The 26,501-nt window shown below is 38.2% G+C and overlaps 1 protein-coding gene across 1 annotated transcript in view; it reads left to right on the top strand.

The window, feature by feature from the left end:
- Positions 1–11,663: 11,663 nt before the first annotated feature.
- foxo6b (forkhead box O6 b) overlaps positions 11,664–26,501 on the top strand; it is a 30,046-nt gene continuing 15,208 nt past the window's right edge. Inside the window, exon 1 of the mRNA XM_081377620.1 lies at positions 11,664–12,287. Within this exon, the coding sequence (XP_081233746.1) occupies positions 11,829–12,287 (459 nt within the window). The 5' untranslated portion in view covers positions 11,664–11,828. The remainder of the gene's footprint in view (positions 12,288–26,501) is intronic.

Below are 26,501 nucleotides of genomic sequence, written 5' to 3'. Positions count from 1 at the left end.
TATACTATGCACGCGCTGCCAGCATGTCACACTTGTGTCCCACACAGTATCTCTCTGAAGATCTTTTCAGAACGCATTTATCAAGACTCCAACTAACTATAATGTTCAATTTGCATATATGTCCCTGTGTTTTGTTCTAGGAAACACGTACTCTACGTCCGCAGAAGTAATGATAGAATTCCCTTAAAAAGTAAAGAGCCATTAAACCAAACTTTTAAGTATTTTATGGAAAATGTTCCTACCACCTGATAGATATCACAGAAGACAATGACCTTTTTTGCCCACTTAATTTCACAGAAATTTCGCTAACACCTTAAAGGGTTAGTTCACCCAAAAATGAAAATTCTGTCAGTAATTACTCACCCTTATGTTGTTCCAACCGCGTAAGACCTTCGTTCATCTTCGGAACACAAATTAAGATATTTTTGATTAAATCTGAGAGTTGTCTCACTCCTCCATAGGCTTTCAGAGGGACCGAAACTTGCTGGCCCAGAAAAGTTATTAAAGAGATCGTTAATATAGTCCAAGTGACTACAGTGGCTTAATCCTAAGTATATCAAGCGACGATAATACTTTTTGTGCGCAAAAACAAACAAAAATAACGACTTTATTCCACTATTCATTTCCTTCTCTCTGGGCCTCGTAGTGTTTTTGCGCTGCGCGTCTGTGTTGCACGTTATCAAGCATCACACACATGACCCGCTTCGGCCAATTGTGAGCCTACGTGGTGAAGTGTAACACAGATGCGCTACGCAAAAACACTACGTGAACCAACTAGAGGCCCAGAGAGAAGGAAATGAATAGTGGAATAAAGTCGTTATTTTTGTTTGTTTTTGCGCACAAAAAGTATTCTTGTCGCTTGATAAACTTAAGATTGAGCCACTGGAGTCACTTGGACTATATTAACGATCTCTTTAATAACTTTTCTGGGCCGGCAAGTTTCGGTCCCTCTGAAATCCTATGGAGGAGTGAGACAACTCTCAGATTTAATCAAAAATATCTTAATTTATGTTCCGAAGATGACCGAAGGTCTTACGCGGTTGGAACAACATGAGGGTGAGTAATTACTGACAGAATTTTCATTTTTGGGTGAACTAACCCTTTAAAGGTGCTGTATATGTAATTTTTGAATGTACTGAAGCATAAAAAATACCATAATATGTTTGCAAATATGCTAACAAACGTGCTAAGTTCACATACTCGTTTCTCTGAAAAACAATGCTATACAGCCAGTTATTTGACTTTGAAATGTGAGTTCCATATCGAAATTTCTGTTTTTATTTTGGTCTGTGTGACTCCGCCCATTGCCAATTTATCCAATAGTATTTCAACACCCTGGGTTGTCAGTTTGTGTATATGCAAAACAGCGTATTGCAGCCATGGAAGCCAGCAAACAAACTGGGTCAGAGATCGCAGATTCTATACCTGACCTAAAAATCCTCTATGAACATAGAGCATATTAAAACGCGGATAAATCAACTCATCAACTTACAGTTTGTATGTCTCCTCATTGTCCATTGTGCTTGGTCCTGTTGCGTGTCCTCAATCTGGCAACCCGCGTGAGCGTGGAGCCTAAGGAGGAGGGGGATGAAGAAACAACCCTCTCAAATATTTTGAATTTGGACTTTCAAACGCTAGCTGTCAATATTACATACTGCACCTTTAAGGCTCACATATCAGTCACTTTGAGTGTTGAAATTTACATCAGTGGCTAGTTTTGCGGAAGCTAGTGAAATGGCTAACATCTTTTGTGGTCTGATAGATTGTGTTGCCATTGACAATAGTGAATATTAGTAAACTAGTGCAGAATGACCAATCAGAAGGTGAAGGTGAACTAATCCAGCCAAATGGTATAAATGGAAAAATCTCGTAATCACTTGTGTGATTATCTAGCGTGAATTTATGTGAGGAAACTTTTTTTTTTCTGCTGTTGGTTGGGACTGTCTCTTAACCAGATGTCTTGCACCTCGTCAGCTTTTGTGTAGTGGTGCACTGCTATGACAAGACAACTGATGACAAGAAACTTTGTTGAGTAGTGTGAGCACTTACGTTTTGAAAGTATGAGCCGTGCTTCACTGCTAAAGTACTGACAATCCAAATTTTGCCTGAAAAATCTAGGAGAAATTTCTCTAATGTGACTACATTCTAAGAGATTAAAGAATGCAACAATGTGGAAAATCTAACCAGCATAGCTTGTGTTCATGTATCTGTGTAGTTGTCTCCCAGTTGTCTGTGTCTTTTAGATTCCCATCTTAGACTGTGAAGCCAGCAAACTAGGGAAGATTATCATGGTGACACCCACTGAGTTGGAATTGTAAGGGATGTGCCTCTACATCCCACTTCATTGAAGTCCCTTCCTCAGCCGAGGAGAGAGATTAATCGCTTTGTGTTGGATTTTGTGCATTAAATCACTCTCTTAGCCAGCGAAATCTCCACAATTCCCTATCTTATTATATCATTCCCCTAGTTCAAGTTCACTTCCAGATCTAAATCCTGCATGTGAGCCCTATAAAGTTGGAGGCTATATTCCAGAGTGGTTTCCACATCTTAAGAACGAAAAAAGAAAAAGAAAATTGGGACTCGACTCACGCATTCAAGCAGGAAGTATTAGTCAAAGTACCGTGTGTTGCCAACCCAGAGGGAGTGAGCCCCAGCACTCTTTCTTTGGACAGGCTCCCGTAGCCCCGAGCCAAACGCTTTTCCCTCCCTCCTCTCTTCCTCACATGCGGTGACATTGGGAGCCCACATTGTTGGCGGTGTCCCAGGTGTGAGGAGGAGACGCATTCCTGGGATGGCCATCGGCTCTGCCGGGGCAGGAACGCCCAACCGCCCCCCTCTCCCGCACTTTCCCGCCCCACTCAGACAAACAGTCTAAAAACTGTGACTTATGTAACGAAACACCAGCCAGCTGAGAGAGAGGAAGGAGGGTTCGTTGAAATTAAAAATGTCATAGAACTAGCCAATAATAAGGGAAACTTGAGGACACATCAGGAAGGAAGAGAAAAGAATGAAAAAAACAACAACAATGCTAAACACTTGATACAAGACTCATATTTCTCATATCCCAGCTCAATATGCAGATATAACTATAAGTAATAAATTGTAGGTTGATTTCCCTGATAAGTGTAAACACTGCATCTATGTGGTGTTTTAAGAACATTAATCTGTCCAGGAATCCTGACCAGCCAAGACCAATGGCATGAGTTTGGGTTGTGTTTTTTTGTTTGTCTGACCAGTGGCAGACAGGGGGAAACTGTTTGGAAACCTCTTTAGAAAAAGTCAATATTTTTGCAATTCCAATTGGTGATAGTGGTGCAGAAAACAGGCACTTCAGCTTTAAATAGTTATGTTACGCATGTTACATTTTATGTTAACGTTTATGGCATTATTAACAAGTAAAACCCTCAAAGACACCCTGATGGTTTTAGAGTACCAAAAGATTGTAATAGCTTAAAGCTACAATATGTAATTTTTTCCATAAAAAAAGGTTTGCCAACCTCTAACAATAACAAAGGCGTATGTTGATGACGCATAAGCGGAATTATGGAACTTGCCGTCATGCCGAAGGATCTACTAATGTTTATGGATGAGTGAATACATTGATGTTTTTAACATGACTGTGGTATGAAGCAGGTCGCGATTGCTAATGAGAGACAGATATCAGCGCCACACGCGAGTCCCGCGGATATAAAGGATTAAGGAAATTTCATTCTACCGACCTAACTTACCCGCAAGTGCTGCTTAATACTCACACAGGTCAGTTTATTAGACAAATGAAACTTAGAGAGAGATAACACTACGCTGTTTCACTTGGTCTACACTATCACACTAAAGTTCATTTGAGTGTGGTGAAAGTTATAATGTTATTCTATGTGTTAGTTTATCTGTATGAGACTTGCAGTAAGCTAGAGTAGACATACTGAATAACATACTGATCATATTCTAACATTTCATTATGTTGAGCTATATAACATTGATTAGTTTTATGTACATTTGCTCACCTCTACATTTGCGCGTCTCTGTCAAGTCGAAGTTTGTCACGGACGTGGAGCTCTCGGCATCTCTAAAACGCAACGCTGATATTGATCCTCGTTTTAGTTCTCCTTTTGTCCCAAAGTCTGCTTGCCATGGTCCATAATGTTTGAACGAAACAGCAACAGCGTGAATGTGCTGTTAGACGTAACGCAGTTGTCCACATCTGTCACCATGGTTACTATGACAGTATGAGCGGAAACCAGGGATAATGTGGATATTACGTCATTGACAGGCAACAAGTGGGACAGGGCGACAGGGATGAGCCATTATTTAAAATTTAAAAATCTTTGGGAACTTTTGGGATATTGTAAGTACACAACTGAAGGAAATATATCACACTGTGCAAGTGATTTTTGGATATTTTATTACAAAAATCTTACATATTGTAGCTTTAAATAGGCTGCTATAATAACATTATATAATTGAATGGCATATATCGTTAGGAATTCGTCCCCTTGGAATTATAAGGTTCTATCTGACATTTTTGTAAAAAATTAGTTATTCACATAATATTCTTATTCTGTGACCACTTCTTTACATTATGTGATGTTGTTTTTTAAGTTGTGTACATTTTGGAACTTTTTATTTAGAAAATAAAAAGGTTCTTTCTACACAGTCGAATGGAATGCAAAAACTTTAAAGCTCAATATCTCAAAACTGCTCAGAACGCAGATAGATTAGCCTATACCTTATAATTCCAAGGGTACGAAATCTGAGAGCTTTCTGTCCCTCCATTGACATTCTATGCAACTACCACTTTCGAGACACAGAAAGGTAGTAAAGACATCAGGTGACATTGCAGTTCTTCTTCATCATACAAGTTTATTATCTGCATGTTTTTTAAAGCCATGTCAGTCTAAACTTCTGATCACACACATCCAAAGCACACGCACAGAAAGCTGGATGTCAGACAGCGCGTCTCATGAGTATTAAACTAAGTTCTCTTTCACGTCTTATAGCGCTTAAACCGTCAAAAACACACAAAGTTCATATAAATACTGTACAGTCTGTAATGTCAATGAATGTAAACAGCAAGTAAATGAATCACATATGTATATTAGACCTGTGTATTAAAGTGAAAGCAGCATAATATACAGTACCTACTTCTATATGCTGTTACTATGAATCAAACAACAAAAGAAAAACAGAAAATCACTCATTGCTCTTGATTGAATAACTTTAGTAGCTTGAAAAAGAAAACATTTCTTACTTGAATGCTGCTGTTAAATGCTCTGGCAAGGCGATAAACATGGCAGACAGTTCACTCAGGGCGGGGTCTATGGTAATAGGGTAGAGTCTGTCAGCAGTCGTGGGCGGGGCCTGTGCAATGTGACATCATCATATATGCTAAAATCTGCATCATATATGCTAAAATCTGCAAATGGCTTATTCCAACGCATTCTCATCCTTGGGCGTCATATACTGACGCTTTTGACATTTCGTCTACATCGAACGCACATGGCACCCTTTAGCGTCAATATGAGACGCACAGAGCTTTGTTCGGTTATGGGTAGGTTTAGGTCTGGGGTAGGGTTAGGGTTAGACCGCTAGGAGTCGCCTTCTGGCCCATTTCTATCTGCGTCTCATATTGACGCTAAAGGGTGCCATGTGCGTTCGATGTAGACGAAATGTCAAAAGCGTCAATATATGACGCCCTAGGATGAGACACTGCTTATGGCATGGGGATTTAAAAAAAAGGACTGGGTGGATTTTTACCATTATGGGGTGGTTGTGTACACACACTGCTGACACACATTTATGTTCAAAATTGAATGTAAAAAATAAATAAAATAAAAACCTTTATTGGAACCATCAATGCCAATAAAGAACCTTAATTTTTAAGTGTATGCGTGACTCAGGTACCTCGTTCAGTGTAAATCTGTGGGATTTGAGATATATATAGCACAAACTACACACCAAAGGGACTAGAGGTTTGTTCAAATGACTAATCCAAAGAATGAGCAATAGTAGTACTGATGCTTGCCCCAGCAAACACCAATTAGAAAAGTACAAAAGGGAATGTGACAGAGACACAAATAGAGATAGAGAACAGAAAGTGGGGTTAGGGACAATGCAGTCATACATCTAGCTGTAAATCATTTTAAGCACATTTATTTGATGCCCTAGTTTTTCTTCAGTATGACAGACCCCTTAGTGCAAAGCACGCTGGTTTCAGCACAGTGTAATCTCACTGACATAGCTCTGATGTGAATGCTTGAGGCCCGGTTCAAACCCAACAGCAATTGCATGTTTACTTCCTTTAATTTGCTGTCAAAGATATTCTCTATCACTTCAGCGAGTGTGTGCGTAAGCGTCAGTATAGTGAGAAACTAAACAGTTGAGAAGAGCCATTAAAGATGGAAGATCTGGTATGCAGATATATAGTGTGATAGAAAGCTCCTAGCTGAGATCACAGGTTGTGTACTGTACAGTATGTGTGGTCTACAGGTTTCAACTTTAGTCTTTAAACAAGCCATATTTTAACATAAGAAAGAAAAATGTTTTTTTTTTTTTTTTCAAGAATCTTAGTTTATTTATAGGCTATATATATATATATATATATATATATAATACCATATCAAAATTTAGCATGATACCACAATCAACACAAGTTTTCAGTCCTGGGTCTGTAGCCTGAAAGATTTGTTCGTTGAAGAATTTGGCCTCAGGGCAAACCGTTCCAATTCCATGTATTTTTCGACAGTGATGAGATAAAGAAGCTTTGAAATGGCCCCTTGCATAATTATTCAAATATTTCACCAGCCATATATCTTCAATGTTGACAGAAACAGGGTCATGTCAAGAAGAAAGGTATTAATCCTGATTTGAACTTCACTAACATCATGAAAGTAAGAACATCTCTTACATTATCAGCGATTTTAAAAATGTTTTTTCCAGATGCATATTTAAAATGTATACTGTCTTGTACACATTGCACTTTTACAGGTATTCTACATAAACAAATAAACAACCAAACGCTAAATTATTTAACACTCAGGCCTAGATGGAATTCACCCCAGATTTGGGGTGGCAATATGCAAATGGACTTAAAGTGTAGGCTATACTACTAATCCACTAATCCAAGATGAATTTGAAAAATAATAATACTTTTCAATTAGGTTTTCACAGTGCTTTGAATAGTTATTACTTATAGTTGTCTCACAATGTCAGAAAGTATGGAAGTATCTATCCTTGAAAATCATCATTTCACCTGTAGACAGTGTGTAAAACTGAGCTGAGAGTCCTTTACGCTCTAATTGCTAGCATTGTGAAATTTTGATGTGGGTATTGTAGGACTTTGTGAATGATGTTCCTTCTCTGTGAAATATTGCGGAGCTTTACTGTGGAGTTCTGCAGGTGCAGATTCTGTGTGGGCCTGCTAATAAGCTTAGATCAATTGTAGTGAGGGAGGATCAAGTCTAAGCTTCTTTACCACACGAAAAAAAAGGAGTTTAACATTTAAGTAACTAAATCACAATTACAAATGAAGCTGCGAAGGTGGGTCACATTAGATTAGCCACCTTAGCCAATTAGCAGTATGCGTCAGCTACAAAGAAATGTCTGACGTGCTCCAGAGAAGCCAGATTGAAGGTGCATCAGTCAAAAGCTTCAAAGTCTTCAAAAAATGATTCCACCTCTCTAACAAGATTCCAGAAAAGCCTTCTGAAGAATACTCCACATTGGGACATTGAAATCTTTAGGACATTTGCTTTTTCTTTACAGTGGAGTATGTGGACAGTGGACAGTGGAGAGTAAAAGGAAGTGGGAAATCAGAAAGAGAATGAGATTGAAACCTGCATCTCCCACATGAGCATGGCCTTAATGTGTCAGAGTCTATGCACTATAACCACTAGGCCACAGCTCTATCAGAACTTTAACTAGGGGAGATTCAGTCAGTTTTTCTCAGGGGAGTTTTTTTTTTTTTGTATAAAAAAAAAATCACACCAAAATAAAAATTCTTTTATTAAATTCTCACGTTCCAAACGTAAGACTTTCATTTATCTTTGGAGAACAGATGAAGACAGCTATGATGCCACTTTGACGCTTCAAAAAGATCATAAAGAGATCGTCAAACGAATCCATATGAATTGAGCTGTTTAGTCCAAAATTTTCTATATGATGAACAGATTTAATTAAGCTTTTATTCACATAAACATTCATCAACTCACACATCAGTTATGATAAACGGAAGCTCAAGCATGTTCACTTGGCTTTCGAGAACATGAGGTTCATTCTTGTGTTACGCAGCACGTTTGAGCTTTAATCTCGCCATCATATAAAGCAATCAAGTCAAAACTCTTTATGAACATTTTGAAGCGTCAAAGCGTCAGGTGTGTAGCAGTCAATGAAGGGACAGAAAGCTCTCAGATTTCATTAAAAAGATCTTCATTTGTGTTCCAAAGATGAATGAAAGTCTTAAGTGTTTGGAATGACATGAGGGTGAGAAAATAATGAAAAAATAAAAAAACAACTGAGTGAGCTAACCCTTTAAGCATTGAACTGTTGAACATTTCCACCATTATTGGCCTGGAAAAAAAAAATCGTCCAATCTTTTTTAACTTTTGTGAAAACTTGCCCAAATAACTGTCAGTAAAACAATTTTGCAACACACAAAAAAAAAAAAAAAAAAAAATTAAGAAAGGGGAGAAAAAAATTAAATTTGAAATTAGCCCTTATCCCGAGAAAGCAGTTTTTTTTTTTTTTTACATTGATTGTAAAGTTGGCTTTTTCTGAAAAATAATAATAATAACAAAAACAAATAAATAATAATAATGTATACACCATATGCACTATGTGGTTGAACAATGCAAAAAAAAAAATGATATTGAAATGTTGGCTTGATGGACAGAATTTACACATAATTGTAATTGAAGTTTTTTTCTAACTAGGTGTTTTAAATATACACACAAAACCACAGCGAGATTAAACTGACATTTTTGTGTAATTGGAAGGTTAACAGTAAATCTTATATAGCGTTTGTGACAACTAGCCCCGGTCTCCTATATGTCCTACAGCATAGGGTCTTATGTTTTTGCCCCGCAGGCTCTTTCACAACAAAGACAAATTCACCATTAAATCTGTTAAACTGGCTCAAGCTCAGTGTTTTCATTCCATACTATAGGAGTCACACCACATTCCTGTTACAACTTCATTGTGGTGCATAAAAATCTCCTTTCCAAAACCACAGACCCATGTGTTATGAATTAAACCTCTGTTTGTTCTCATTTACAACATTTCTCTCTCTTATCCCTACCTTCCTTTGCGTGTACCTCTCGCTCACGCTCTCTTTTCCACATTTTGTGTTGTAAAAGCAGCATTTAATCACGATGAAAGCATTCCACTACAAAGCATTGGAGGATTAGGTTGCCATTGACGACCAGCTGTCAATGGTCCACCGTTACGTCACCGTTGGGGGATTTTCCACCCGAAAAGGGGGTTACGGCTTTTATACTTGCAGAATGTTACCGCCCACCTGTGTCGCAGGACAGCCAATGATCGCAAAGCAGCGTCTGTAGGCGGGCGGTGATTGGCGGAGCGCGTCTGTGAGCCCCTCCTGCCTGTCAGATTCAATAGAATCTGATACGCGCGCTCTGGCTTGCGGCGTGGGCGGAATCCCCTCGGTCAATTTATCAGCGATTCACACACGAACTGTACACTGAATGTCACACTCACTCGTGTCCCGCCCACCGCACTTGCTCGTAGACAAGAGAAACGCCTGCCAAGACCCATCATATCCAAAAGAAATACACCCCTCCTCATTTTTTTTTTTTTTTGGCGCTTCAGTGTCTCATGGATAATGTGATGTTGGGGTGGAGATTATCTACTGACATGCATCCACGAATAGCTGCTCCCGACTGTTTTTCATGGGAACTCATCATGTGGGCAGTAAAGCCGTGTTAAATGCACTCACGGTCAGTGCAGGTCTCGCGCATGGCAGTGTGAGCGCGGGTAATTTCACGCACTCTGGTCACATCCCTCCGCCTGTCAAAGCAACAGGTTGCATTGCATTTCCGAAAATGAACACTGACAAAATACAGACAAATAAATGCAATTGTAAATAAATTCAAGTCCAAATGCATTGCAATTTCGTTTTTTCTTCTTCCTATAAAACCTTTCAATATTTTGAGATAGGGTATAAACAGCTTGAACATTATTCATTCAGGCTATTGTATAGTGAGGATTTTATCAAGCAATTCCAACTTCATACTTCTTTTGCCATTTCAGTATGTAGCCCAACTATTGATAGCACTTGATATCTATCTATTCAGTATTTCACTTAGTACGTTTCCCTTTCCTATCCCACGACGAATGACTATTGCATTGTTACTTCTGACAAATGATTTATTTATTTTTTGCCACTGATATCTTTTACACAGATCTCCATAAAATTCAACTATTCACTTTCAACTTGTATTTATTTGTTACAGATTTAATGCTATTGATTTATCCTTATAGTTAATAGTTTTTATCTATTCCAATGTCCCCATTTGTATTGTAAAAAAAAGTCCCCTGAAATTCTCAAGTACAATCAACTTGGTTGTTTAAGTCATTTCAACTTACATTACATTAAACTGACTTAAAAAATTAGTTGAGCATTGGTTAACTTATTTTGTAAAAATATATGTCTTCATATTTTTCACAGTGTATAGTGATACCTTAACCTGTTTATTATACAGTATGTGTAATGTGAATTCCATTTGGGTCTAGCAACATTTTTGTGTGTATTTATATAGGCTAGGCGATTGAATTAAAAATGCACGTAGTGTAGGTATAGTTGAAATATGATTAGCTACTTAGCTATAAAAAAAGAAAGTAGTTCGTTTTAAAGAATAGGCTAAATGTTTTGACTTCACTTGCCATAAGAGATGTATTCTGCAAATGTAAATCTTTCTAAAGAGGCATGCATGTTGTGTGGTTGAAGATGCGCGTCCCCCGGATAAACCTGTTCTGGAGGGAGTGACTTGATTCAAGCGCCGTCCAATTATCTGATAGCAGCATTTATCCGCCGCTACAGCCCCGTCTAGTCATCCGAAAACAGGCGTGAACCGATGTGGAAGGAATGTTCGTCTGAATGTTTTATCTAACGAAAAGGAAAGAAAAAAGAAAACGTGTGGAGAAATTTATTGCCGGGAAAAGACGCGGCTGAATTGTGCCGCTCCATTCACGCGACCCTATTTTTAGGGCGCTCTCGCCGTGTCTACTATCAGTAATAGTGATTGCGCTCGCGTGAGAGACCGCTTACAAATCTGCAGAGAGAGAAAAAAGGGGACGGGAGAGCTCCAGACAAACGGAAACTGTGGCCAGACTCCAGAGGAAGTCAATTGATTTCGCCCTTCTTGATGAGATAGATTTACAAGCTTTGCCCAGCGTGTCTGTCAGACCGTCTGTCAAAGCAATCAACAGTTGGTGCGAGCGCGCGATTAAAGGGACTTTGCATGCACGAGACGCTTCAGTGATGGGTGTGTGATTTCAGCACCTCAGTCATATGGACACCCGCTTGCGTGTGACTGAATTGTTCAGTAATATGGAAGACAGACAGACTGTTGCATATCGTGATGCATTGGATGCTTTTGCGTGTTTAGTACATTAGCCTACAGCAGACTAGAGACACAAGAATGAGCAGTCTATTCACGGCTCCCGGTGCTTTTGCTTTTGCTTTTGCTTTTATTCACGTATTGCATTTGGTGTAAAAAGACTACAGACAGAGAGATAACACACAGTCCATCTTTACTGGATTTAAGGGTACATTGTTGTTTTCCCCTTGACCTTGCCTTTTGAGGCGCAAAAGCAGCATGTTAATGATGGAGAGCAGCGGGATAGACGCGCATCAGGTTGAACTGGACGCCGACTATGAGCCGCACTGCCGCCCGAGGTCGTGCACCTGGCCGCTGCCGTGTCCGGAGGAGGAGAGCCGAGCGCTGCCTGTGAAAGTGGAGCCGCGCAACGTGCCGGCGTGCCGGAGCGGAGGGGCGCCGACGGAGTTCAAGCATCCAGCCGGCGCCCCTGCCCCTATCGCGGCCGCCCCTGCGTGCATGTCCGGCGCCGCGCTGGATGTGGCCGGCCAGCTGCGCAAATCCAAGTCGTCGCGACGGAACGCGTGGGGCAACCAGTCATACGCGGATCTGATCACGCGTGCCATTGAGAGCACCCCCGAGAAAAGGCTCACCTTATCGCAAATCTATGACTGGATGGTGCGATTTGTGCCCTATTTCAAGGATAAAGGAGACAGCAATAGCTCAGCCGGCTGGAAGGTACAGTTCCCACCTGATCATATAAGTCATATCTGTAAGAATTGCATGTTCTGCGCTCGTTATGTAGTTATCTCGCATTATACAAAAGGCTGTTCGCTTATGTCAGATGTAAGTATGCATTTGACACGTTGTGGTGAAGGGGAAATCTCTGCTTCTTTTGTAATAATCATGCATTTTAAACGTTTCAGAGCATCGAGTAGAATGGGGAGGGAGCAGACGGAGTAGAGTTCAATGAGTTCATTGCTCTCACAATATTTAAATAAAAATGCATTTCTGTTTATGACGAAACAATGGCGATTATGACGCATTAAGTTTGATTATGACGCCGTCATCGGGATGAGCTGGACTCGAGTGCGCGGGCCGAGCTTCATTTGTAAGGCAGGTCACCTGGGGGACACGCACGGGTCCGGTCAGCTTCCCCGCGCGTCGGCCACGCATGCACGCTAGCACGCCTGTCTGTCTGCTCTGAGATCTCCAGCACGCACCCTCCTCCTCCTCCTCCTCCTCTTCACCCCCTCCCTCTGCTGTCTCCTCTTCAGCTCTCAGCTCTGACATCCATCCAAAAGACTATGGGAAATAAAATAGGCGGTGTAAAATTGTAATTAAAACATTACATAATCGAAAAGGGTTATTTAGTGAAGCAAATGCAACCGCATAATTGCACCACATTGGTTGGCAAAAGAATAAACCACGCTGCATGTTTCAGCTGTTCATTTTTATTTATTTTTTTTATCATATGGTTGTGTCAAAGGTTTTAATTAGACCAGATTGGATATTTTGAACTATGCGCATGCTCTCACTATGTACATGCTTCATGCAGGGACCTCTGTCTGTCTGTCTCTCTTTTCCCCTCAGCACCAACATCTAACTTTGAAAATAATAGTCAGACACAGCTGAATTTGAATTCTCTTTCTCCCTTTGGTTTGTGGCTTTCTGGCAAACATTTTAGATCACAGAGATCATATCACGAAGTGACTTCTTTCAAGCAATCATTGACTATTTATTGTAGATTTTGGCCTTTGAGAACAAAACCTTATAGATCACAGAATACAAAGCCAGAAGAACATCATGCTTTTTGTTCTAGGGAACAGGAATATTTTAGAATTAATATTATATATAAATATATATTTAATATTTTTAGGATAATGCATCAAAAAAATCATTATTAATGGTTTAAGAGGATGGCGTGCTTTTGTTTGAGTTAATCTCATCTTAGATTGTTTTTGTTTTTCAAAGTGTGTGCAATAGTTGATACACACAGGCCTTTTATTACATCATCAAAACAACAGTCTTTAATATCTCTAAATGGGATATTTACCTCATGCTAGATCCTTGTTTTCTCATTGGATACAGGGGACAAAGAGATGGGCTAAACTAATCTTAAGCCTATAGTTTTTAAACTGAAATTAAATCTGGTTTAATTCCTTTACGTCTTGTTTGTGCTGCCCAGGGATGCACAGCTGAATGACGCTCATATGTTCCCATAAGGCGAGAGATTTGATTGGCCGGCAGGAGATCAAAATGGAGAAAAACAACTTGATTCAATCAAAATAAGGTTGTGGAAAACAGACCATGCTCACACATGTTGGCCCCATAACAGTTGGCGTCGGATTTTAATGCACATTTAATTCTGACACATGCGGACCGTACGCTCACACAAACAATAAACACAAATAGGTATAAAACATGAAAACAGATATTCAGAATGTAAAGCACTCTCATACATACATACATACATATATATATATATATATGATAGATAGATAGATAGATAGATAGATAGATAGATAGATAGATAGATAGATAGATAGATAGATAGATAGATAGATAGATAGATAGATTATCCACCACTGGCCAGTTGATGATGCATAGAAAGGTCACATACAGTCAGTGCCATTGAAAGCATTAATGGCTATTGTGTAATCCTGCGTGTCTACTCTGTGGCTGCCAGTTTCACGTCTCTGGCTCGGACATTGAGCCTCGCCGTTTTTGGCATCAATTAGCTGCTATTATTAGTTCTGGGTTTCCTGTGACGGGTTGGATTATGGCTGTTGTACGGCGGACAAGAGGGCAGAGAAGAACACGCATGGCTCATTCCAATGACCATTGCTTGTGGTTCATGGAGGGATGCCTTGTTGGAGTGTTTTGCTTTTATGTTCACATTCTTTGAAAGTGTGTCTATGTGTCTGTGGTACAACATGAGGTTTTCAGATGAGCCCGGTGATGCAAAGCATCTTGTGTAATAGTACGGTAAGAGTGTGTCACATCCTGTTACAGACTGTTGAGATGCAGAAAATCACTAATCAGATTTTCTCATCCTTCCAAGTATTTATTGCGTTTATCTGAGATTTAATGCGATGGGAGCTCGCCGTTAATGCATGTGTGTCTACAGCAGTTTATAGGTTTTTCCAGACACGGTTAATATTTTGAAGATGTTGTCTGTATCTCTGTCAATACCCAGAGTAAAATTGTATACCTCAGTAGTTGCTTTTTCAAAGGTCAGGAGACTTAACAGAGATATCAGTCATATTTCATTTAAGTATCACTTTGTCTGAGCTTTCCTATAAAATTCCCAAGGAACAATAAAACTAGACAAAAACACACAATTGTTGACACATAGTAAGAGTTAAAATGAATGTGGATAATGGCTCAGATCATTCAGTATGGGGAGATATTGATGAGAAACTTAATAGATCAGTTTGAGCCATTATTTGAGCCTTTATTGAAAAGCAGAAGCAGAAGAGTAAAAGTCAGTGAACGTCTCAATTTGATCAATCTCAATCCTTTCTTGGAGAATCAATTGAAGATATTAAGTATAGGTATCTATCCATCCATCCATCCCTCCATCCATCTATGTGTGTGTGCGTGCGTGAAGGGACAGAAAAAAGGGAACAGAAGTTATATTTCTAAGTTAAAAGTAAAAAAAAAAAAAAAACTTTGCTTTTATTTGAACTTTTTATTATAGCTCTATATCTTGTATTGAGCATTAAAGTGAGAGGAATAGGCATGTAAACTGTAGAAGAGGTAATGAGCACACACAGAAAAGAAAGAGCGAGAAAGAGATGGAGAGACGTGAGCAACAGTGACAGTAATTTTGTAATAGTTGAGTGGGCTCTGTGAGCACCCCAGCTGTGGCAGCTCTGGCCAGCATGGCATTGATGCAGGGCAGATCTCAGTGCCAGGCTATTTGGCCAGAGCTGCGGTTTAGTTGGATGCCCTCAGTTCTGGAGAAACACTGTCATTGTTACTCCCACAAAAACTGTGTAGAATAAGTGACTGTAACACAGTTTGCAAGACTAGCATCCAGAGAATGATTTGAGGAGTGTGGAATAGTAAAAACTCCACATTTACTGTGTGAAATCTGGATTTTCTTTAGAACTAGACCAATAATGACGAAAATGCATACAGTATAGTTGAAAATGACGTATTGAAATGAATTATAATAGCTATTAATAGAGGCTATTATTGGAGACAAGATCAGTGTTGTCAGGTCGAGGTATCTGGAAAAAAATCACAATGACTCTTATCCTTAGAAGGCACACCTGATGCATGTCACACACACACACACACACACACACACACACACACACACACACACACACACACACACACACACACACACACACACACACACACACACACACACACACACACACACACACACACACACACACACACACACACACACACACACACACACACACACACGTAGTGTTTTCATTTTTTATGGGGACTTTCCATAGACATAATGATTTTTATACTGTACAAACTGTATATTCTATTCCCTTACACTAACCCTACCCCTAAACCTACCCATCACAGAAAACTTTCTGCAATTTCACATTTTCGAAAAAACATCACTTTTTTGATTTATAAGCCGTTTTCCTCATGGGGACCAAAAAATTTCCCCACACGAACAAGGATTTCGGATATTGCCATCCTTGAGGGGACATTCTGTCCCCACAACGTGATGATTACCAACTCACACACACACACACACACACACACACACACACACACACACACACACACACACACACACACACACACACACACACACACACACACACACACACACACACACACAATGGTGTCGCAATATAAATGTATTATAGATAAATACTTCACATATCTATAATACTTCACAAAAGACATTATCGTAAATGATTACGTTTTCACATTGTTTTGCACCATTATTTGAACTGGCTGCCACTGAGTTCTGCTTCAGTCTATTGTTGTGGTTGTATGATTTCCATCAAATTTACACACTTCTGCACATTACAACCACGACTGTGGCTGGTTGTTGTCCATGTTTGTCAGTTGGTTCTTAAGTCAGCCAGTATAAGCTTAAAGTAGATCAGACTCTAGGCCAATAGTCAAAATAATCAAAAATCATTTTAGTCAGTGAAAAGATCCTGTTATCTGCAACGACTTGACTGCACCTGGCAATGTCATGCGTTGGCACGTGCATTGTGGTGGAAATTAAATTTGAAATATGACTTAGGATGTTCTAATAAGTATTGGTTGGGTGAGCCAAGGAAATAAAAACTTTTAGTTGCTCTGTTGGTTTGATGTCATGTATTTGCTAGTGTACTCTTAAAAACGGCTAAATTAACTTTTAGCACGTCACACATCTTTCTCTTCAAGGAAAATGGACCAAACCGTCTATGTTGTATGCAAATCTTTGTCCAGTAACATGCTCTATAGGACAAGAATGTCTGTTTCTTTAACTCTTGAATGCATGAATGTTTTGCCAATAATTATTACATATTCAGGTCTTTAGCGACCCAGATCTAACATGGATGAATCTCTACCTGTTGTGATAATATAAAACTCTCCTGATATTAGAGTAACAATTACAGGAGAATAAAATAAAGCATATTTCGTTACCTTTGGAAGGATCAGCTTGAGCAGATGATTTATATCATCACTGTTCTCATCAGAGCTCATTTCCCAGTACATTCAGCATGTAGCTCATATTCTCAATCTCAAACATATTCTCAAAACTATCATTTTTAACATCTCCAAAATCAATATTTTGATCGCTGACAGCTTCTTCACCAGATCCACCATCAAGAGACATTTACACTAATACTTGATTGCGTCCAGTACTTGCTCTGCAGTAAATCTCTGATCAATTTCAAGTTTTGCTGATGATACTTCCTATTCTTTTGTTTTCTACCTGCGGTAACTATGAGTGAAACGTCACTTCATCACTGTGTATCAGACATTGCCACCTTGGGGAATAAAGGTAAATTGCACTTATTCAGTTATCAAATATTCAATTATTGTTGTGGAGAAAAAAATATATACTTACACTGTTGCACACCTCTGGTCGTTTTGTACCCCTACACAATTTTTACAAAAAATGAATGGGAAAACAGGCTTTCTTGTATAATTTTATTATTTTTTTCTTGTTATTTTGTTTATAATGAAGTGATTAAGGAATACTAAGAAGGTTGATGTCTAACTTTAATAAATTAATGAGAAGGAGGGTAGTGAATAAAGACCGGAGGTATGCGTTGACATAAGTGAAAAATACGACATGAAGTCGACATAAAATAAAAATTCACTCTATCTATTTTGTAAATACATGTTATGGATCTTATTGTGAATTATTCATTAACTATAGGTTTCATTTCATTTTTTTGACCTCATAATGTTTAAACAAATTGAATCTGCCGACTTCTCTCTGATGTATGCAGGACTTCTCTAATCATTTAGTCTGCCTATACCAAGCTCACGTTTTTCTGCCTCGCCTTTTGAAAGCCATGCCCATCTTTAAATCCATCCAATAACTGATGGAAGTCCCTGTCCTACATTTTTGTTGTTGTTGTTGTTGTTGTTGTTGTTGTTTTCATTGTTGCAACTTTAATACCACCTCTCACTGACTTGCAATAGGGACAATACCTCTGATATGTCATGTTGAAATCTCCTGTTTCAAAAGAGAATATGTAACACAGACTGATGTAAACTTCTGACTATATTATGTTTTGGAAAATTGGTGGTGAATTCGTATGAATTCATACAATCTCATTCGTACATTTTCGTATGATCTGCTTACGGGCCACTGACGGTTATATTTAGGGGTGGACCTTTTGTCCTGTACCCCTTTTTTGTGAATAAAATTGTACGAATTGATACGAATTCACACCAATTTATCAAAACTTAAAAAAGTTTTTTTTTTTGTTGCAATACGTCCACACAGAAAACCAACTTGCACTCATCAAGGCAATTCATGGGGCCTTTAAAGTGTTTGTATTGGAATGTAACAATATTGGCAATTAACTTACCTAACCACAGGACATAACAATTAAAGGGGTCCTATAATGGTACATGCACTTTTACAAGTTGATTGTACTGAAATGTGTGTTGGCAGTGCCTGTACACAACCATCATAAAATGATAAAAATCCATCCAGTGTTTTTTTTTTAAATCTCCTTATATGTTTTCCCCTCTCTCAAATCAAGCCGTTCGACCGTGTGGCGTCACACGGTCGGACGCCCCTCCCACGATTGTTGATTGACAGCAGCGTTTCAACACAGACCCGCCCTCGCTCGTGAATCATAGTCGCGGTCATTGTTGATACGCTGGAGCACTGTCTATGAGCAGAATGGCATCTAAGCGATTGTGGTGTTCTGTTCTTGGGTGTAATAAGGAACACAGCAGTCATTTTGATGTTCCTAAATCCGAACCGCTGAAGACGCAGTGGCTGAGTTTGTTTTCGAAGGGAATGTTCCCCACGATCAACGTCAATGCTTTCATGTTTGCGCGAATCATTTCACCAGACTGCTTTACAAACGAGGGTCAGTAAAGCTGGTTTTGCTAAGAAGCTGCTCCTCAAAAAAGGATTGGTACCAACTACTCGTGTTCCTGCTGAACCTCCAGAAGAAGTGAATGTACTGTTTTATTAACCTTTATATTAATATTTATATTAATCTTTGCATATCGCTTTCACGCTTCACGATGAATGCGACTGTTTACACTCAGGGTACATTATGGCATGTTTTCTATGTACGACGTTCTCAATATAATTCATAATCCCACGTTTATAATGAACAACGCGTTATGGTTATTGTGTTATTGTGTTATTTCAAACGGTGTACGCACAGAACAAAGGGGCGGGGTGAGCAAAGCTCATTATCATTTAAAGACATATGCACTTAAATGGTGAAAACAGAGCTGTTTTTGACCAGGTAAAATTAGTGTTTTCTTACAATACTAATGAGAATTTTTAAAGTATATTACAAACTTTTAATTTAGACCCTAAAGAATCATATTAGCTTGTACAAAAATGGCATTATATGACCCCTTTAATATATATATATATATATATATATATATATATATATATATATACGGTAAAAATTTTTAGTGTCCTTGTTACATGTACTTACCATAGTAATAACAGTAAATTATGCATAATTACATGCAACTAACCCTCATCTAAACCCTAATCCTACCCTAACCCTATGATTCAGTACTTAAAAATCTGTAACAATGACACCTTAAAATAAAGTGTAACCAGAAACACACACACACACACACACACACACACACACACACACACACACACACACACACACACACACACACACACACACACACACACACACACACACACACACACACATATATACTGTATATATATATATATATATAAATATATATTATATATATATATATTTTTTTTTTGTCATAATCGTGTCATAAGAAGGTTATAATCTATCTGTTTGATGGACCATACATATTATATATGTGATGTCTTGTATTAAGAGATTATTTGTGCATTATTATATGCATGTTCTGGAATTGTTTATTTGCGTGTGTGTGAGACAGTCTGACGGGATTTCACGTCCAGGGGGGTGCAGCTCTCGTTAATAATTCAGATGAGGCTCGTTATCACGGCAGCACAGATCCTGCTCTGATTCCACCTTAATTAAAGCCATGAAGCTCTGCTCACACACACACACACACACACACACACACACACACACACACACACACACACACACACATGCCCAGCCTCCACACACTCACACACATCCTCGAGTGTCACGTGGCTGCTCGCGCCTTTTCCGTTGTAGTTTCTGTGCTTTCAGAAAGATTATACAGTAATGTTGCTGCAGACCTTATATTGTAATCAGATTCCCTTGCATGATTTTTTTGCTTGGTGTTGCTGCCCATAGTGGTTTAGCATCAGAATCAAGTAAGACAGGCGCCTTCGTGACCTCTGACCCTGACCACAGTCTATTAGATAATTTCATAGAGCCTGTACACATTAAAGACAATTGACTCTGAAGCCTGGCATGTGCTGCTATTAGCAGGTGCTTACATATTTAATCAGATCTTCATAAGATTCCCCACCCCCCCACAGGAGCGCTGGGCAAACTGAGATTGATGAGCTGTAATGGGCGAGAGGAGAGCAGCCATGATTAATGCATGCGCAGAGGAAAGCCTGCCAGTGCGACTCACTGGTGCACTCGAGATCCAGTCAGGCACTTTCAAGTGAATGAGTGACCATAGTCTCACAGAGCAAACTTTGACTATCGACATCAAATATGGTCCACACCACAGCTAATGTCGTTTAGGGATGGATACATTTGAACCAATTATACCACAATTATGAACTTTAGATGAGGTAGACATTATTGACACAAAATGAGGCCATGGGATATCTGATCAAATTAAGAAATTTGCAGAAATTTGCAGAAATGTGGGTAGACCAACCTGACCTCACAGAAAAACTGAACTATTTTACAAGGTGGCAATTTCGCATGAATTTGAACGATGTGAATTGTACGAAAACGGATTGCAGATTGTACGAAAACGCACAAATGAGATTTCATTAGCCACCAATTTGGCTTTTTTTACAACAAAAATGAACCATTACTGAACTTTCTTTAGCTGGACTGTGACACTATTTTCTTCTAGATCTGCTGTACAGCTGAAACAAACTTTGTTGCATTATTTTCCTGTTATCACGGTAAAGCTGCTTTGAAACAATCTGTATTGTAAAAAGCGCTATATAAATAAAGGTGACTTGACCAATTCGGCCAAATAAAATAGTTACGAATAGTTATGAATAGTTACGAATTGCTATCCGAGTGTTTTGTGACTTACTGGCCTTTTCCAAGTATAATATTTCTAGAAAACATTTGGGTCCTCAATGTAAAGCCATGTTCACACCAAGACGAATGTTCTGTGCAAAAATTTTGCGCAATAAACAATTTAATTGAAATAAAGTCTGTTCATGTGTCTGTTCAGACTGACTCTGACATTCACAAGCTGTCAATGCAATATAATATCTTTTTTTACGGAGAGGTGTTCTAATATATTTCCATCCCACTGCAAAGAAAATTGGCCAACCAAAAATATTTGCACTTTGGGTCACATGTCCAGAGCCTCTGCTGTTACATAACACTACAACTTGGTGGCGGTAACAAACAAAGTATTTTGCTAAGGCAGTGAATAACAGAAGAGGAATTTGGAACCATAATGTCTTTGTGCTTGTCTCTGTGACAAGTGGGTGTCAGAAAGGGTTGTTTTTTAGGCATATTTCCGCTTTTCTAAAAACGAGGGTGAATATGCATGTTCATTTACTTTGTCTTCATTTACTTTTTTTTTACACATTGATCTGAACAGACAAATGCATTTCGAAAATTGGTGTGAACTAGCCTAAGGTCTATATTCATTTTCTTCATCTGTGTTTTCGCTTGCCAGGTGAAAACTTAAAAAAATATTTTTTTCTGAGCTAAATTACATGAAGTATCATTCATGTCTGTAACACAAACAGTGTGAGGAAAGTGATGCTAACCATAAAGCTTAGCATCAGGGGTTTGTTCAAATGAACAATCATGCAATAGTTTGCTTAATCAAATGTTAGATCCTGCCAGACAAACCAAGAAGTTGGATCCGCTCTCTTTACCAGATCCTGTCAGAAGATATCCGTTTTGTCTGGTATCCAAAAGCAGTTAACAGAGGGGAAGAGCAGGAAGCAGGAGACCAAGTAAAAAAAAAAAAAAAAAAAAAGAGCAGCATTTATTGAATAATCTTAGTTATGTAGCCTATTTATCGATGTTCAGCTGGACTTCATTCTACAGAATTTCGCTGGTCTCATTCAGAATTGGAAAAGTTTGTTTAGAGCAATTTGGTTTGAAATCAAGGCGTCTTTTCTCTTTATGTTTCTCGAAGGTATTTCTAGTCATGGATAGAAAATGCAAACTGTTTCTCTCTCCGCAATATTCACTTTCTGGCTCGTATATTTTATGTGCATAACTAAATGGTAGATAAGCGTGTGCGTCTGTGTGCAGAGGAATATTTTTATGAAGCAGACAGTGTATTTAGTTTGTCAGTTTGATGAAAATGGGTCAGGATGCAGGCCCAAGCGTTTAATATGCTGCCCGTGTCACTGCTAACTCTCAGACACGGCACATAGCCTGGAATGAACCCTCGTAGCACCTCTCCCCGTGTCTCGCTCGCTGCTCGACAGTCTCATCTCTATCAGTGTCTCTCTGGATTTTTTGGTTTCTCTGTCTTTTACACGCTTTTAATGATCTTTCATAATTTCTCTTTCTTTCTGAAAAATGTATGTCTGAATTTTTATTATTATTTGGAACCAGTCCTAAAGGATTCTAAAAGAATCGAACAATCGGAAATTCCAGTTGTCTTATTTTCAGAATATCAGTTTATCCACACTGGCTTTTGATGCTTTAGACACATTTCTCTGTGCGTGGGATACCTAGATGACCTACACATTTTTTTTTTTCCAAACTGTGTAATATACAACAGAGCACAGTGTGTGGAATACTGTATCCCACAATGGTAAAATCCACTGTTCTTTCTCTTGTCTTTGTTGACTGTCAGACATCTTCAAAAATGATGATGTTTTTTTATAAAATGATGACTAAATGTGGTAAATCGTGACGAACGTCTTTTGTAAACAGTTCACCTTGGCTTTTACCCAAGATTATATCCTTCTGATTAGAAACAATTGTAAATGACTGAAAAAATTGAACAGTTCACCCAGTTTTAGAGGATGCTTTAGGATTAGTTTCAAATTATGATAGAAGGAAGCTTGAGCATTTCACTTAAAAGGATAGTTTACCCAAAAATGAAAATTCTGACATCATTTTATACAGTCATTCAAACCCTGAATGACCTTCTTTCTTCTGCTGAACACAGATATTTTGAAGAATGAAACGGTTTTGGTGACCACAGACTTCCATTATATGAAAAAACAACATCAACTGACATTTCTAAAAATATCTTCTTCTATGTTTCACAGAAGAAAGAAAGTCATACAGTGTTCAAATGAAAGGAGCGTGAGTAAGTGACAGAATTTTCATTTTTGGGTGAATTAAACCTTTAAGGATTTTTTTTTTTTCATTTTTTTTACTTAGAACAATTTGAGGTTGTAATTTTCTCATTCTCTATGCTATAGCCTAAGTGTGCAATAAGTTTGAATGAAATCTTTCTTTATGTTTCTTTCTAGCACTGTAACATACACATTCACACACTTTTTTAATTGGTTAAGTTATCATCCCTATTGATTTATAGCTTCACCCCAAATTTTGACTGCATCAGATCCTGGATTCCATTAGGCATCTTTATTGTTTTTGAAGGCTTGCCATCGGACTCCATCAGTGTGTTAATAGTGACATTAATCTGCGTATTAACTAGTGCCAAGGAAAGAAGGATGGAAGAGAAAACCATGAGGGAATTAAAACGAGGGAAAAGGCTGTTGGAAGAGGGGTGGTAGAATTGAAATGAGACAGACATATACTTGAAACAGTCCTTTTTACTGTTTGAAATGATTTAAATCTATGTCAAAACCAGACAGATTTAGGAGGCTCTTTTCTTGAGTTACGCCATTTGAGCTGTGAATACCAAACTATTTCATTTGAGAACCTCACAATATGACTTTTTTTTTGTACAAAAAGAAAGTATACTTATCAAATATTGCCATGAAACATAAACAATAGCATCTTTAGCTATAGATTCACACTCTATAGCTAAATGGCAGTACAAATAATACTGTACACAGTGTAGTCCAATTCACAAAAATATATTTTTTTTGAATAAATGGTAGTGGTTTTGTTCTTATAAAAATAGTATTTTATTAAAAAAGTCTCGTATGCTTACCAAGGCTGCATTTGTTTATCAAAAATACAGTAAAAACAATAATATTGTGAAACATTATTACAATTTAAAATATCAGTCTTCTATTTGAATATATTTTAAAATGTAATTTATTCCTGAGATGGTAAAGCTGAATTTTCAGCATCATTACACCAGTCTTCAGTGTCACATGATCCTTCAGAAATCATTCTAATCTGCTGATTTGGTGCTTTAGAAACATTTATTATTATTATCAGTGTTGAAAACAGTTTTGCTGCTTGCAAATGCTAATAATAAACTTTTTTTTTTTTTTTTTTATTAAAGCATTTATTGAAATATATATTTTTTGTAGCAATGTTTTGTGATTCTTTACTATTGCTTTTAATCAATTCAATGCGTCCCTGCTAAATAAAAGTATTAATATCTTATATAGAAATATATATAGAAAATTCACATAATGTGCACAGTGTACATATTGCATATTGAAGCAATACTAAGATGTTAGTATGCTATTCGAAATGTAGCCAGTGAGAGCTATACAGAGGAAAAGACACAGAGAAAAACTGTGATTGAGAGACACTCAAAGACATAAACTGAAATGGGTTTGAGAATTGGATGGATATGTGGAGAGACATCTGTGTGTTTGCAGCTGTAATTGCGTGACTGTGAACAGTGAGTTGGCCAGTCTGCGTTCTTCTCCTCTCAAGACAGATAATGAGAAGCCCAAAGCCTATGTTCAGAATGACACACTATTTCCACTCCTACTACAGTATATACCCGGATGACCTACTTCATTTACCGAAATGTGCCGTATATAAATATGCATTACAATGTTTAGATTACTGTATACGTGTGACCAATGTGTGTTCAGTGAGCCAGAAGTAATACAACAGCTGTGATTTAACTTAACTGATTTATTTTTTGATCATACAACAAAAGTTAATCATTTTTACACAAAGCTAATGCTTTAAATGTTTATGGCTGTATAGTGTCTACCGTTTCATAGAATATATATTTTAAATATTAAGTGTATACTATGTAGTAAGCAGTATGCTAGCGTTCCATTCTGAACACTGCAGTCTCTCTCCTCCCGTCTCTGTTAATGATCTGCTCGGCCTGCAGAGCTGAATCTGAGCGATGCCCACCGACAGCGCCACTCAGGCGGAAAGACACACACACTCACACAAAGACATATAGAAGAGAGGAATAACGCAGTCAACATTTATCCAGAATATATGAATAAACCCACACTGACACGAAATCTCTCCATCACATGTGCAAGAGCAGGCCTCACCACTTCAGCACATGTAGTTCAGACTCTCAGTGCATGCTAATGCTGCTAACACACTTGCATAATTGTGCCAGAAAACACACACAAAAATCCACAAATAGAGTACAGAAATCAGCGTGAAGCAGTATAACACACTGATAATCGACATATGCTCATGCATAGTGTTGTTCCTGAGTGTTCTCACTGAAATAAGTGGAGGAGGTCAAAAGCGAGGTCATATTTTGTGTATTATTTCATATGGTCCACACCGCTTGGTATCACCTCACAGACTGCTTGAGACGATCAGCGGTTTGTCATTATTATCATAAGGTTTTAGAACAGCTTTAGATTTAGAAAAGAACTGTCATGTACTCACCATCCCCATCATTTCAAACGCATATGATTGTTTTCTTCTGTAAAAGACAAGAGATGTTTATGTTCTTGCAATGAATTGAATGAGTACGAATGTCATTTGCATTTTGTATATTCAAATTTTGGTAACACCTTATTTTACAATGTCCTCGTTACACATATTGCATGTAATTACTATAATAATAACTATAAATTATGCATAGTTACATGCAAGTAACCCTAAACCAAACCCTAATCCTATCATATCATAACCTAATCCCTATAGTAAGTACATGTAGTTAATTAATATTACTCAGAACTTAAATGTATAATTACTCAAACAAGGACACCTTAAAATAAAGTGTAACCCAAAATTGTAATGCTCCACAAGGTTAGTTTTTATTGAATAATGATAATGCAGTAGTGTGTTGAATATGAATTTGATGAAGCTTTGGAGCAATTGTGTTTTTCTT

Source organism: Scardinius erythrophthalmus (assembly GCF_964197995.2).
Source record: "Scardinius erythrophthalmus genome assembly, chromosome: 10".
NCBI lineage: Eukaryota > Metazoa > Chordata > Actinopteri > Cypriniformes > Leuciscidae > Scardinius > Scardinius erythrophthalmus.
Note: the sequence above shows the minus strand (reverse complement) of the source record. Positions and strands in the feature narration are given on the sequence as shown.